We start from the raw sequence: 16,573 nt of genomic DNA, 5'->3' as shown, positions 1-16,573 counted from the left end.
GGCGACATGTACAACATGTGACCACTAATGCGAGCGATTGTTTGCAGCGGTCACTGGAATGATGTACGGCCCTTGATTGCTGTAGTCAGTAAACAGAGACTGGCGGGAGCCCCCAATGCAGTTGGGGTATTTAGAAGAGGAGCATAATATTTTTGTTTTATTATTAAATGTATAGAAATCCTAGAAGACGTCTTTGTTTGTGAAACTCTGTACTGTTGTAATTAGAAATAATTTTACTTTTCAATTTTCATTATTTTATTTCCCCTAGGATTAAAAATATTCATAAATCCTTTAAGAAAGAAAATCAGCAAGTGGAAGCTTTACAAGGTGAGACGTCCGCTCTGTAATATCCACATTGGAAACAATAGGTGTTTCCATTCACTGGCAGCAAGCAGAAAGAGTTAAAAACAGCATTGACAGATGTATATAGTTGATAAGCTTTATATATACCAGTGCTTAGTGATAATGAGCTGTTTTTACATTTGAGGGGATGGTGGACCCCCGCAGGAACACGACACTAATGCTGATTTCTAACACTAGGGTTAACCTTGGATATTTACGAAGGACAGATCACCGCGCTGCTCGGGCACAGCGGCACCGGGAAAACAACGCTGATGAATATTTTATGCGGGCTCTGCCCTCCATCAGAAGGTGAGACGTTCAGCTCTTTCCAGATCAATGCAGCATGATGCAGTATGGCTGCCGCTGCGGACCAGGGAGTCTGCGTTCTGCCTCACAGCCGTTCGATTTCTCCTTTCTATACATATCACATCCTCCTGCAGATTTCACTGCAAGTATACGGTGATCTGTATTTGCTCTCTTTTTTTTAAAAAAAAAAAAACCTTAGAATCTATTTCTTTCTCTTTTCTTTTATTTTTTGTGGCTATGGCTCTAACGTCAACATGATAGTGACCATTCACACCTCCGACATTTACCACTTCTGGCCTTCTTCACATATCCGTGTCTTTGGTATGTGTGACGACTGTGTTCACACGTATCGGAGACGCGGGCACACATAGACCCATTAAAATCAATGGGCTTGATCACACATCCATGTTTTGACATGGACTATGTGTCTCTGTGGAGCACACATGTGTCTGTGTGGAGCACAGCACACGGCGACATGTTCCTTTTATGTCGGCCAGCATGGTTGTCACACAGACCGCACACTGATGGGATCTGTGTGACACGTACCGGAGAAAACAGAGATCACATAAAAATAAAGAATTTTTATACTTTCCTTTCACCAGTGCTACTGTTGCTCCCGGGCCCGCTCATTATGCTCATGAATATTCACTGCACTGACCTAGGACCAAGAAGAAACAGCAGCACCAGAAACAGCAGTGATGGAGACAGGTAAGTATACCAGCTCATGCTGTCTGTGTGCTATCCGGATGTCACTTTCAGCACACGTAAAACACACGCACAGACACACGCGCACACATACGTACCTTCATCACGGACCGTGCAACATGTTAGTGTTTTGCACAGACATGTAAGGGAGGCCTCAGATAGCCATTGACATCTGTCCACCATAATCACAAAAGTAATACCATGAGCTTTATGTTTGCTTCTGGAGCTTTCCGGGTGCATATGGTAAATGGATACTGTTGTCTCAGTCACTAGTCAGGTACAGAGCCATGTTGCCTATGACGTGAAGGCGTCAGTCCTGTCTTGCTTCTAGGACTTTTGGTGCTGCTACATCAGGGAGCTATGGGGTTAATTGGTTGGTTTTTGATTACTCTATTCTGAGAGCCCTGAGGCGGGACTGTCTGCTATGTAAGCCACTGGGTTTCTGATTTCTACTGCCAGTCAATGAGTTCTGTTTACCTGATATGTACACTGGAGATCAAAATTAGAGAACACACAATTTCCTAAATGTTGTCGTCATTGTGTAGTCCTATGTGATTATATCCTAACGTGAGTAACCTAGCAGTATTTTAAGCTTATTTCATAAATTGAAATTTATTCCAAAGCCCATAATAAAAATGTAAATGAGATAAAATGAATAAGAACATTGGTCAAAGTTAGAGAATACTTTCAGATACCTGCAAGTTATCGGTGTTAATCTCGCACTTGGTGCTAATTTCCTTAATTATCTGACAAACCCAATGTAACTGGCAGCCTAACTTTCCAATTTGCACGGACTTTGCAAAAATGGTGTGCTGTTCCAAAGTGACTGAAACCCTCTGGCAGCAAGTTGTCCAGATAAAATAAAAAGGGTTGAAACTATCAGCCATAGCAAGAGAAGTTGATTGTTTTAAGTCTGTGATTTTGAGAATATTGCATCTTTACAAAATCACAAACTCTTTCAAATCTCCCAAGGAAACAGGGTGCCCTCGAAAGACAAATGCAAGACAGGACAGGATAATGTGGAGAATCTCCATGAGTAATCGTTTCAACACTGCAGCTGGAATTGGTCAGCCCTGAACAGGGTAAGGATCTATCTCGTCATACAGTGTCACAACGATTCAGAGCATTTGGACTGAAAACCTCTAATTAGCAGAAAGAATCAAAAGGCTAGACTCATCTTTGGTGAGGAGCATGTTGTGTGGACAGAGAAGAAGTGCTCCACAGTTCATTTTAGCGATGAAAGCAAGTTTTATTTATTTGGGTCTGATGGAAAGCATTATGTTCATCGATAAACTGGGGAAAGACTGAACCCAAAGTGTGTTAAGAAGTCAGTGAAAGTTGGTGAAGGGAAGTGTCATGGTTTGGGGAATGTTTTCTGCAGCAGGAGTTGGACCTCTCATACAGCTACATGGCAGAGTGAATGCAAGTGTGTATCAGAACCTTCTTCAATATCACGTGATTCCTTACTTGCGTTCATTACTCAATCAGCCATCAATTTTCATGCAGGACAATGCCCCCTTTCACACAGCAAAACGGGTAAAGCAGGTCCTTGAAGCAGAAAACATTGAAACAATGAAATGGCCACAGCTCAGAGTCCTGATCTAAACCCAATAGAAAACCTCTGGAAGATACTTGCTGACAAAGTTATTGCCATGAAACCCACAACAGTTAGAGAACTGTGGAAGAGACTGGAAGAAGAGTGGTCCCAAATCACACCAGAGCAGTGTGATACACTAGTGATGTCCTGTGGCTGCAGATGTGCCGAAGTCATTCACAGCAAAGCCTGTACACTTCCTACAGATTGCTGACTATTGTTACCTTCAGAAAATGTACTTCTAATCTTTCTCTGCTACAGTCATTGCTGTTCTGTAATTATGATCATCACGTTTTGGGCAAAATAAAGGGTTTATGGTGGTAAACTGGATCTTTTCTAAAACACTGTTCACTGTTCTAGTGGCATGGTGTACCCCTTACAAACAACCTTCAAATGTTCATCAATGTAGATTATATTATTTCTGAAAAAAGCAACTGATCATACATTGTTCTCTAATTTCGATCTCCATTGTAGCTCTAGTCTTTGCTCTTGTGTTGTCTGCCTGGTTTCTCCTGTTTTCTGAACTCGACTTTAAATTTGACCATCCGCTTGCAATCCGATTTGGTCCCTGATGTGACCTCTCAGCTTTGAACCTGTATTACACCTTTTTGCCTTCAACTTGCTCCTCCGGTCAGCAGCTACTCTGTGCCCAGACCCCAGGGGTCCCTGTGTAAGTCCAAATCCTTGTACAGGGGTTGAAGTTTGAAGGCCAGGGATACTCCTGGGATTTATTAAACGGAGGAACTTAAGGGGGCTTTACACGGTAGCGATATTGGTGACGATATCGCTATCGTGCATACCCGCCCCCTCGTTTGTGCGTCTCGGGCATATCGCTGCCCGTCGCGCACAAAATCGCGCTCCCACGTCACACGGCTTACCTGCGACGTCGCTCTGCCCGGCGATCCGCCTTTCTAAGGGGGCGGTTCGTGCAGCGTCACAGCGACGTCACATGGCAGCCGTCCAATAGAAGCGGAGGGGCGGAGATGACATAACATCCCGCCCACCTCCTTCCTTCCGCATAGCCGGTGGAGGCAGGTAAGGAGATGTTCGGCGCTCCTACGGTGTCACACACACAGCGATGTGTGCTGCCGCAGGAACGAGGAACAACATCGCTAATTAGAAATAAACGATTTTTGGTTTTAGGACGACCTCTCCACGGCAAACAATTTGTGCCGCTTTTGCGATCTGTGCCGCTGTTGCGATCGTTTTACATCGCACAAAACTGTTACACGCTGCGATATCATTGACGCCGGATGTGCGTCACTAACGACGTGACCCCGACGATAAAACATTAACGATATCATAGCGTGTAAAGCCCCCTTTAGGCTAAGCATGTCAGTGGAAGCAGACTAAATATTATCTACACCCTGCTCCTTATAAAACATTATACATACTATATTATTACTAATAATAGCACTATACAAGGCCGAAATAATACAACCACACTGTGACTATAACCATTCGCACTACATAGTAATTAAATATTATTACCTTACTTCTACATTAGCAATATACAAGACCTAAATAATGCTGCAACACTGTGACCATAAACATTACCACTACAGAGTAAATAATATCACCATCCCTCCACAGAGCAAAGCACACCATACAAAAATAAATATTACCAATAATATAATAATACATTATATTACGCCAAAATAATGCTGCCACACCGTGACCCAACCATTGCAACTACATAAGTACCGCACTCGGAAATAAGTAAAACTTATACTCCCTTAATTTTGATCTCTTATGGACCACACCAAGTCCTCTTCTAACCTGTACACATACATGGCAGCAAAGTGATTGTGCTGACATCTTGCAGACAGGCACAGACTTAAGGCAGCCTGCGAACCTGCCTGTTGCCCTTGCTCTACCACAGTATTAAACTATATTGGCATTATGTTAACGCCAATACAGGATAAAGTGGCAGTCACCTGAGATCTAGGGCACCAGGTAAGGTGGGCATGATCCTCCGAATTCGGTACCATCAGTGTAATTGCTTGTACTGATAGATATGCCCTACCATGTTCATGTGTGTGTGGGTGGCACTGCATTGCCCTTATATACGAGGACAGAAATTATAACACTGTCATGCTTCTGTTACTTTTGAATATATTGGTACCAATGTAAAACATGGACTTCAGATCTAGAGAGGAAAAGAAGATTTTTGGTACTTACCGTACAATCCCTTTCTGAGAGCTTCTATTGGCAGACACAGGAAACCATGGTTATATGGTGCTGCCATAGTTTCTCATGTCCACCCATGAAGTGACCATAATAAAGGATTTTTGGAAGTTACTGTAAAATTCCTCTCTCGCAGCCTTTATTGGGAGACACAGAAAACTGTGACAGCAGCATACACTTACCCATGGTTTCCTGTGTCTCCCCAATGAAGCGACCAAGATTAGAGGATTTTTGGTACTTACAGTAAAATCCCTTTTTTGTAACCTTCATTAGGAGAGACAGGAAAAAAGGAGTGTATGCTGCTGCCATGGGTCCTTGTGTCCCCTAATGAAGCGACCAAGAATGGAGGATTTTTGGTACTTAACGTAAAATCCCTTTCTTAAAGCCTTCATTAGGACACACAGAAAATCATGGCAGCAGCATACACCCATGGTTTCCTGTGTTCCTCCAGTGAAGTGATCAAGAATAGAGGATGTTTGGTACTTATTGTAAAATCCCTGTCTCGTTGCCTTCATTGGGGGACACAGGAAACCATGATTGTATGCTACTGCCATGGTTCCCTGTGTCCCCAATGAAGCGATCAAGAATGGAGGATTTTTGGTACTTATCATAAAATTAGTTTCTGCTAACCTTTATTGGGGGACACAGTAAACCATGAGTGTATGCTGCTGCCATAGTTTCTTGTGTCCACCAATGAAGTGATCTAGAATAGAGGATTTTTGGTACTTACTGAAAAGAAGGGAATTTTGTTTACTTACCGTAAATTCCTTTTCTTCTAGCTCCAATTGGGAGACCCAGACAGTGGGTGTATAGCTACTGCCTCTGGAGGCCGCACAAAGAACTACACTTAAAAGTGTAAGGCCCCTCCCCTTCTGGCTATACACCCTCCCGTAGGAGTACGGATTCCTCAGTTTTAGTACCAAAGCAAGGAGGAGGAAAGCCAATAACAGTTTCAAAAACAAATTCAATCCGATAACAAGATCGGAGAACTTAAGAAACAACATGAACAACATGTGCACCCGAAAAACGAAACCCTAAGAACAAATAGGGCGGGTGCTGGGTCTCCCAATTGGAGCTAGAAGAAAAGGAATTTACGGTAAGTAAACAAAATTCCCTTCTTCTTTTTCGCTCCTAATTGGGAGACCCAGACAGTGGGACGTCCAAAAGCAGTCCCTGGGTGGGTAAAAAGATACCACATGAACGGGCTGTCAGACAGCCCTTTCCTACAGGTGGGCCACCGCCGCCTGAAGGACCTGTCTACCTAGGCTGGCATCTGCCGAAGCGTAGGTATGCACTTGATAGTGTTTGGTAAACGTGTGCAGACTCGACCAGGTAGCCGCCTGGCACACCTGCTGAGCCGTAGCCTGATGCCGCAATGCCCAGGACGCACCAACGGCTCTGGTAGAATGGGCCTTCAGTCCAGATGGAATCGGAAGCCCAGCAGAACGGTATGTGTGAAGAATTGGTTCCTTGATCCACCGCGCCAGGGTGGATTTGGAAGCTTGCGATCCCTTATGCTGACCAGCGACTAGGACAAAGAGCGCATCAGAACGGCGTAGAGACGCCGTGCGAGAAATGTAAATCCTGAGTGCTCTCACCAGGTCCAACAGATGTAAACCTTTTTCAAATTGGTGAACTGGATGCGGACACAAAGATGGCAAAGTGATATCCTGATTGAGATGAAAGGAAGAAACCACCTTGGGAGAAAACTCTGGAATTGGACGCAGTACTACCTTGTCTTGGTGAAACACCAGGAAGGGAGATTTGCAAGATAACGCCGCTAGCTCGGACACTCTTCGAAGAGACGTGACCGCCACAAGAAAAACTACTTTTTGTGAAAGCCGAGAAAGGGAAACCTCTGTCAAAGGCTCGAAAGGCGGCTTCTGGAGAGCAATGAGAACCTTGTTCAGATCCCAGGGTTCCAATGGCCGTCTGTAAGGAGGAACGATATGACAAACTCCTTGGAGAAACGTGCGTACTTTAGAAAGTCGTGCCAAGCGCTTCTGAAAGAATACGGATAGCGCGGAGACTTGACCCTTAAGAGAGCTAAGCGACAAACCTTTTTCCAACCCAGACTGCAGGAAGGAAAGAAAAATTGGCAATGCAAATGGCCAGGGAGAAACCCTCTGAGCCGAGCACCAAGCTAAGAATATCTTCCACGTCCTGTGATAGATCTTAGCTGAGGATGGTTTTCTAGCCTGTCTCATTGTGGCAACAACTTCATGAGATAAACCGGAGGCCGCTAGGATCCAGGACTCAATGGCCACACAGTCAGGTTCAGGGCCGCAGAATTCAGATGGAAAAACGGCCCTTGAGACAGCAAATCTGGACGGTCTGGCAGTGCCCACGGTTGGCCTACCGTGAGATGCCACAGATCCGGGTACCACGACCTTCTTGGCCAGTCTGGAGCGACGAGAATGGCTCGATGGCAGTCGGACCTGATTTTCCGGAGAACTCTGGGTAACAATGCTAGAGGTGGGAACACATAGGGGAGTCGGAATTGCGACCAATCCTGAACCAAGGCGTCTGCCGCCAGCGCTCGGTGATCGTGAGACCGTGCCATGAAAACTGGGACCTTGTTGTTGTGCCGTGACGCCATCAGATCGACGTCCGGCGTCCCCCAGCGGCAACAGATCTGCTGAAACACGTCCGGGTGAAGGGACCATTCTCCTGCGTCCATGCCCTGGCGACTGAGAAAGTCTGCTTCCCAGTTTTCCACGCCTGGGATGTGAACTGCGGATATGGTGGACGCTTTGCTTTCCACCCACGTCAAAATCCGCCGGACTTCCTGAAAGGCTTGGCGACTGCGTGTTCCCCCTTGGTGGTTGATGTACGCCACCGCCGTGGAATTGTCCGACTGAATCCGAATCTGCTTGCCTTCCAGCCATTGTTGGAAGGCTCGCAGAGCAAGGTAGATTGCTCTGATTTCCAGAACATTGATCTGCAGGGTGGACTCTTCCTGAGTCCACGTCCCCTGAGCCCTGTGGTGGAGAAACACCGCTCCCCACCCTGATAGGCTCGCATCCGTCGTGACCACTGCCCAGGACGGAGGAAGGAACGACTTTCCCTGTGACAATGAGGCGGGGAGAAGCCACCAACGCAGAGAGTCCTTGGCAGTCTGAGAGAGGGAGACAGTCCTGTCGAGGGACGTCGACTTCCCGTCCCATTGGCGGAGAATGTCCCATTGTAGAGGGCGCAGATGAAACTGCGCGAACGGGACTGCCTCCATTGCTGCTACCATCTTTCCTAGGAAATGCATGAGGCGCCTCAGTGAGTGCGACTGGCTCTGAAGGAGAGATTGCACTCCTGTCCTTAGCGAACACTGCTTGTCCAGTGGAAGCTTCACTATCGCTGAGAGAGTATGAAACTCCATGCCAAGATAAGTCAGAGATTGGGTCGGGATGAGATGCGACTTTGGAAAGTTGATAATCCACCCGAAACTCTGGAGAGTGTCTAGTGCCACCTTCAGACTGTGTTGGCATGCCTCTTGAGAGGGTGCCTTTATAATCAGGTCGTCTAGATACGGGATGACCGAGTGGCCCTGCGAGTGCAGGACAGCTACTACTGCTGCCATGACCTTGGTGAAGACCCGGGGGGCTGTTGCCAGACCGAAAGGTAACGCTACGAACTGCAGGTGTTCGTCGTGTATGACGAAGCGTAGGAAACGCTGATGCTCTGGCGCAATCGGCACGTGGAGATACGCATCTTTGATATCTATTGATGCTAGAAAATCTCCTTGAGACATTGAGGCTATGACGGAGCGTAGGGATTCCATCCGGAACCTCCTGACTTTTACGTGTCTGTTGAGCAACTTTAGATCCAGGACGGGTCGATACGATCCGTCCTTTTTTGGGACTACAAACAGATTGGAGTAAAAACCGTGACCTTGTTCCTGAAGAGGGACGGAGATCACCACTCCTTCCGCCTTTAGAGCGGCCACCGCCTGCAACAGAGCATCGGCTCGGTCTGGTGGTGGAGAAGTTGTGAAGAAACGAGTTGGCGGACGAGAACTGAACTCTATCCTGTACCCGTGAGACAGAATATCCCTCACCCAACGGTCTTTGACGCGTGACAGCCAAATGTCGCCAAAGTGGGAAAGCCTCCCACCGACCGAGGGTGTGGAAATCGGAGACTGCAAGTCAGGAGGACGCCGTCTTGGCAACGGTTCCTCCGGCTGTCCTTTTTGGGCGTGACTGAGACCTCCAAGAATCTGAGCGTCTCTGGTCTTTTTGAGTCTTTTTTGACGAGGCGAATTGGGACCTGCCCGGTCCTCGAAAGGACCGATAACCAGACTGACCCTTCCTCTGTTGGGGTTTGTTTTGGCTGTGTTGCGGTAAGGATGAGTCCTTACCCTTGGAGTGTTTGATGATTTCATCCAAACGCTCTCCAAACAATCGGTCACGAGAAAAAGGCAAATTGGTTAAGCACTTCTTGGAATGAGAATCTGCTTTCCAATGTCTCAACCACAGGGCCCTACGCAAAACAACGGAGTTGGCTGACGCCACTGCCGTGCGGCTTGTAGCGTCAAGAACAGCATTAATCGCGTACGACGCGAATGCCGACATTTGCGAGGTCAATGGTGCTACCTGCGGGGCAAATGCACGTGTGACTGAGTCGACTTGCACAAGCCCGGCTGAGATAGCTTGGAGTGCCCATACGGCAGCAAAAGATGGCGCTAACGAGGCTCCAATCGCTTCATAGATGGATTTCAGCCAGAGCTCCATCTGCCTGTCAGTGGCATCTTTAAGTGCCGCTCCATCTTCAACTGCAACCAAGGATCTAGCTGCAAGCCTGGAAATTGGAGGATCCACTTTTGGACACTGGGTCCAACCCTTGACCACCTCAGGGGGAAAAGGATAGCGTGTATCTTTAAGCCGTTTAGAAAAACGCCTTTCCGGATAAGCGTGGGGTTTCTGGATTGCGTCTCTAAAGTCAGCGTGGTCCAGAAAAGTGCTTAATGTACGCTTAGGATATCTGAAATGGATTTTCTCGTGCTGCGAAGCTGACTCCTCTACAGGAGGAGCTGGTGGGGAAATATTTAACATCTTATTGATGGACGCTATAAGATCATTAACTATGGCGTCACCATCTGGTGTATCTAGATTGAGAGCGGTCCCAGGATCAGAATCCTGATCAGTGACGTCCGCTTCATCACCCATAGATTCATCTCGCTGGGATCCTGACCATTGAGATGAATGTGAAGGCCCCTCATAGCGAGCCCGCTTAGGTTGCCTGGGGCTATCGTCCGAGTCAGAGTCTTCACCCTGAGGTGTATGTGCCCGTCCCGGAGCTTGGAGGTAATTCAGCTGAGGGGGACCAGGGGGCAATGATTGCACAGTGTCCGTGGCCTGAAGTACAGGCCTAGCTCGCAATGCGTCAAGAATTTGTGACATAGTGAGAGACATTCTGTCAGCAAAAGCTGTAAACTCAGTTCCTGTCACCTGGACAGCATTCACAGGTGGTACACCCTGGGTCACGTCCAGCAGAGGTCCCGACTGTGCAAGCGCCGCAGGGGCCGAGCACTGCACACAATGGGGGTCAGTGGAGCCTGCCGGTAGAAAAGTCCCACATGCGGTACAGGAAGCATATAATGTCTGTGCCTTGGCACCCTTGCGTTTTGCGGACGACATGCTGTTGGCTCTCTGCAATGTGAGAGAGTCTATAGCCAAAGGGCGACAAGCGCTATGCAGTACAAAGTATTTGCAGGAACAAAATACTAAGATTACTACTGGCACAAGAGGGGGTGAGCCCAAAGGGCTGCTTACCGCCCGCTGAATAGCGGGTAAGAGGCGCAGAATTCCTTGTCTGGGTCTCCCCGGCTCCCCTCTGCAGCTCAGCGTGTCAGCAGGAATGGCTGCCGGCGTCTGTGGAGAGGGGCGGTCCGTGGGAGTTCCCAAACAAAAGTGCGGGAAACAGTGTCCCCTCTTTGCCTATTGTGAGGGCTGGAGTATGAAAAAACGACTCCAGCCCTCAGCGCTGATGCACTGACCAGCGTCCCGCCCCTCTCCTGACTGGCAGGTCCGGGGGCGGGAACGAACGGAAATAGGCCGCAAAAGCCGGGGACTCGAGTTATCAGCGCGGCCGCCGTAAAAGCGCGGCCCGCGCTGAAGTCCCCGGCGCACCACAAGTGCCAGCCGCGCCGCAGTCCCAGCGGCCGGCGCGACCTTTTCCCAAAAGTGTGCCTGCTTCAGCGAAGCTGAATGAGGCTATGGCACAAGCGCCGCAGCGCTGATGTCCCCGGCGCACTACAACACCCAGCATGCTGCGGTGTGAGCGCCAAATGCACGGGGACACAGAGTACCTTGAGGAAGCAGGGCCATGTCCCTGATGTACTCCGCTCCATCCAGCATCTTCTCCAGGGGCTGTAGATGGAGCACGGTCTCAGTGCCTGGAGACCAGTAATCCCACTTCACCCAGAGCCCTGTAAAAAGGGATGGGGAAGGAATCAGCATGTGGGCTCCAGCCGCCGTACCCGCAATGGGTACCTCAACCTTACAAACACCTCCGACATACAGTGGGGTGAGAAGGGAGCATGCTGGGAGCCCTGTATGGGCCCTCTTTTCTTCCATCCGACATAGTCAGCAGCTGCTGCTGACTAAAAACAATGGAGCTATGCGTGCGTGTCTGACCTCCTGCGCACAAAGCTAAAACTGAGGAATCCGTACTCCTACGGGAGGGTGTATAGCCAGAAGGGGAGGGGCCTTACACTTTTAAGTGTAGTTCTTTGTGCGGCCTCCAGAGGCAGTAGCTATACACCCACTGTCTGGGTCTCCCAATTAGGAGCGAAAAAGAAATCCCTGTCTCCTTGCCTTCATTGGTGGACACAGGAAACCATGAGTGTAAGCTGTTACCATAGTTTCTTGTGTCCCCCAATGAAGTGACCATGAGTGTAGGCTGTTACCATAGTTTCTTGTGTCCCCCAATGAAGTGACCATGAGTGTAAGCTGTTACCATAGTTTCTTGTGTCCCCCAATGAAGTGACCATGAGTGTAAGCTGTTACCATAGTTTCTTGTGTCCCCCAATGAAGTGACCAAGAATAGAGGATTTTTGGTACTCACCATAAAATCCATTTCTCATAGCCTTATTGGGGACACAGTAAACCTTGGCAGCAGCATACCCTCATAATTTCCTGTTTCCCCCAATGAAACATCCAAAAAACTAATATCTTCAGACAGTAACGATCCCGTCATCTTCCCGTTTTAGGCATAGCTTCCATCTACGGACACAGAGTTACCGATATGGATGAGATTCTGGACATCAGAAAGGTGATCGGGGTCTGCCAGCAGTGCGATATCCATTTTGATGTTCTTACTGTGGAGGAGAATCTGTCCATCTTCTCCTCTCTGAAGGGAATAAGTGACAGCACCAAGGAGCAGGAGGTAACAAGGGGCTCAGAACTGGACCAGCTTCTTATCGTGTAGGACTACACAGCCATAGCTTACATTTGGTTAACCAAATAACTACATTTCTTTTTCCCCTTTTTCACGCCTTTGAGTTTTTTCCTCCCCTTTTCCAAAAGCCATAACTTTTTTATCTTGCCCCCCCCCTCCTATGTAGCTAAATGGGGAGGGGTCTTGGTTTTCTTGTAGGACATTTTGTAGTTTTGAATTTCCATAAATGTTACCATATAGTGTACTGAAAAACAAAATTCCAAGCAGGATGAGATGGTGAATAAAAAACATTTGTTTGTTGGATTTTGTTTTTAGGGTGTTCCCTGCAGCTATAGGTGCAGGTTCTGGCTGTATAAGGATACTTTCACACATCCGGATTTCTTTATCGTTCCTTATGGGAGACCCAAACCATGGGTGTATAGTTTCTGCCTCCGGAGGACACACAAAGAACTACACTCAAACGTGTAGCTCCTCCCTCCCAGCATATACACCCCCTGGTAGCCAGTCCTAGCCAGTTTTTGCTTTGTGTCAGGAGGATCACACACACACATGCATCCTCTTTTGATTTTTCATTTTTTCTAAAGATTTGGAAGAAAAGCGGGTCCACTGGACTCCCGGCATGTCCCTTCTCACCCCCCTGGCGGCGGTGCTGTTAAGGTTGACTTCAGGGCAGGAGCCCTTCATGCCGCGCTCCTTCACCATCCCTTAGGGGCTCTGGCTTGAAGTTAGAGCCAACACGGTTCTCACTGCCTTGCAGGAGACCGGCCTCCATCCACAGCCCTTTTGCAGGACCCTGCTGGTTGGAGCACTGAACCCCCACCCCACCCAGGGACTGGGCCCTGCGTCTCAAAGCTAAGTATAGAGACGTTATTCAGAGGGTCCTTCTGCAATGTGGGGCACTTTTATTGGGGGGGACAGTGATTTACTTTGATAATGCTGCTTTTTACTGTGTTTCCGGCCGGTTCCACGGTTTTTACTGAGAACCGCGCCGATGATGCCTGATTGTCGGCCGCATGCATAACTCTAGGCCCCGGCTTCAGCCGCGGCCTAGTTTCGTTTCGTTCCCCTGCATGTCAGTCATGCAGGGGGACACTGCAGCGCCGCCCGCCGGCCGCTCTGCACAGGGGAGGACACTCCTATCTGAGGAGATGATTCCCTCCACTGTACATCTCCTTAGCCCTCCGATTCCCGCTCCTGGGTTAACCCCCGCCCCCCCCCCTCACTCTGGCGCCATTTTCTCAGCGTTCTTAGTACAGTGGTCGGCGCTGGCTGCTCTGCAGTGCAGAGGGAGTGAATATCTGGCTGGGGGTCCAGGCCTGGAATCCGGAGGGCGCACATAATAGCGGCCTGATAAGTCACAACCTTTGGTTGTGCACTTTTATGCACTCTCAGGGCATTCTGAAGGAGTTAATTCTTTATTATAGAACCTCCTCCTCAGCAGCATGTCTCACACTAGGAGCAAGGCTCCAAGGCTGTACACTACATGCTCTGCATGTAAGCTCATAACCGAACCGTGCTGAACCGGCACAGACCACACACTGTAATGGTCTAATGTGGTGGTGCCTCAGCCTGGAGTCTCCCCAGGCTGAACCCCTGTCTTGGGTAGCATCTTTTTCCAATGCTATTTCCCAGTCCTTTGCAGACTCCATTGGACAGTTGTCTCGGACGCTGCTAAGCATGCATCAGCCCCCTTCTCAGGGTGCCTCTGATGCTCCAGCTCGCTCTGCAGAGCTCACAGAGTCTGTTTCATCTAATCCCAGACCCCGTCCTCCTAAACGGAGACGCAGGGACTCCTCTCCTTCCTCGTCCCACGGCTCTGCCTCACGGGCCGAGTCACAAGGCGAGGAGGATACCCTTACTGTGGGCTCAGACGCTTCGTCTCTGTACCCCATTGATACCGATGGTGATGCAGATGTTAGCGATTTGATAGCGTCCATTAACTCCGTTCTGGACCTTAACCCTCCAGTGTCAGAAGAACAGGCCTCTTGGGTAGGAAAACATCAGTTTATCTCACCTAAGAGAGCAGGCCACTGTGACTAAACCCAGGGCCTGTCCTGACAAACGCTTTCTTAAGCGTACTTCTGACTTACTGGGGGCTCGGACGCTCTCCATGTACCCTATTGATCTGTCCGAAAGTGACGCAGATGCTAATGATTTGATTGCGTCCATTATATTTATACTGGACCTCAATCCGCCTGTATCAGGGGAGCACCCCTCTTTGGCAGAAAAGCATCAGTATACCTTGCCTAAGAGAACAAGGAGTGTGTTCCTTATCCACTCCACCATTCAGGTCACTGTGACCAAGCCCAGAGCTTGTCCTGACAGACGCTTCCCAGAGCGTGGTTCTGATGACTGTTTCCCCCTTCCACCAATGGTGGTCAAGGAGTGGGCTCATTCACCAAGGGTGGACCCTCCGGGGTCTAGATTTTCAGCCCGGACAGTTGTCGGCTCCTCTCTGAGGATCCCACTGTCCGCCAGGTTGTCCTTCTGGCCAAATCTATATATGAGGCGGCAGGGGCCTCGTTTACCCCATCTTTGCAGCAGTGCGAGCTCTCAAGCCATCTCTGCTTCTTGGGAGGAGATGCATTCCCTCACCAGGGCCTTTTTGCCCGAATTGGTTGCCTTAACTTCCAGGCTTCAGTCTTTTCATCCTATAGCTGGAGACTGTCACCGCACTGCGGTGGCCTCGGCCACTTCCCTCGCTATCCGCAGGTTCTTGTGGCTTCGAGAGTGGAAGGCAGATGCTTCTTAAAAGGTTCCTTGCTGGACTCCCTTTTGCTGGGACCAGTCTATTCGGTGAACAACTGGATGAAATTATTAAGGAAGCTTTTGGCAGGAAGAGTACTTCCATGCCACAACCCAGGAAACCTTCCAGGGCAGGAACCAGTCGAGGTTTCGTTCCTTTCGTTTCCTCTAACTGGTCGTCCTCTAAGCCCTCGGCCTCGTCCACTATCTCAGCCAAGGTCCGTAAACCAACTGGCGCATGAAGCCGTGTCCTAAGTCGGCAGGAGCTGCTGCCACCAGGGCAGCCTCCTCTTGATTATCTGGCCACGCCAGTAACGTCCTTGGTCGGTGGCAGGCTCTCCCTCTTGGGCGACGTGTGGTTGCAACACGTCTTCGATCAGTGAGTGTGGGTTACCCTCTCCCACGGCTACAAAACAGATTTTTTTCTGACAACTCCCCCCTGCTCCAAGGCAGCCGCCTTCTCACAGGCCGTGGCATTCTTGCAGGCCAATGGAGTAATTGTACCAGTTCCCGACTGGGAACGGTTCTGAGATTTCTACTCAAATCTCTTCCTAGTCCCCGAAAAGGACGGTGCTTCCGACCTGGATCTCAAGCTTCTCAACAAGCATGTTCAGGTGCGGCAATTTTGCAGAAATCTCTGCGATCAGTCAATGACCCAAGGAGATTTCTTAGCATCCATCGACATCAGAGATGTCTCTCTGCATGTGCCATTCGCAGTTTCCCACCAGCGTTGGCTACGTTTTGTAATCAGAGAGGAACATTTCCAATCGTGGCTCTCCCCTTGGGTTAGCCACGGCCCTTTGTGTATTCACCAATTGCGGTGCTGCTCCTCCAGGGGTTGGTAGTGATTCCTTTCCTGGACGCCCTTCTAGTCAGGGCTTCATCCAGTGCAGACTGTCACCGGAGTGTCTCGCTCACTCTCGCCACGCTTGCAAGTCCACTCTGACCCCGACCCAGGAACTTACGTACCTAGGGATGCAATTCGAGACTCTGCTGGCGCTTGTGAAGCTGCCCTTAGTCATACAGCAGTCTCTTCATCTGGCGGTTCGCTCTCTGCTGAGGCTCCGCCGTCATTCCATCAGGCACCTCATGCAGGTGCTGGGTCAGATGATGGCGTCAATAGAAGCGGTTCCCCTTGCCAGTTCCATCTGCGTCCCCTGCAGCTGGACATTTTCCGCTGTTGGGGCAAGGGACTTCTTCCTTGCACAGACTGGTGGCTCTGTCGCCACAGACCAGGAGCTCTCCTTAAGTGGTGGCTTCGGCCCCTCTCTCTGTACCAGGGACGCTCCTTTCTGGCCCCGT

The 16,573-nt window shown here is 49.2% G+C and overlaps 1 protein-coding gene across 1 annotated transcript in view; it reads left to right on the top strand.

The window, feature by feature from the left end:
* The window catches only part of ABCA5 (ATP binding cassette subfamily A member 5), a 279,957-nt gene that overhangs the window by 75,635 nt on the left and 187,749 nt on the right, over window positions 1-16,573 (top strand). Inside the window, exons 11-13 of the mRNA XM_075351788.1 lie at window positions 269-327; window positions 541-651; window positions 12,339-12,514. Coding sequence (XP_075207903.1) covers window positions 269-327; window positions 541-651; window positions 12,339-12,514 — 346 coding nt within the window. The remainder of the gene's footprint in view (window positions 1-268; window positions 328-540; window positions 652-12,338; window positions 12,515-16,573) is intronic.

Source organism: Anomaloglossus baeobatrachus, chromosome 5, assembly GCF_048569485.1.
Source record: "Anomaloglossus baeobatrachus isolate aAnoBae1 chromosome 5, aAnoBae1.hap1, whole genome shotgun sequence".
NCBI classification, from domain to species: Eukaryota; Metazoa; Chordata; class Amphibia; order Anura; family Aromobatidae; genus Anomaloglossus; species Anomaloglossus baeobatrachus.
Note: the sequence above shows the minus strand (reverse complement) of the source record. Positions and strands in the feature narration are given on the sequence as shown.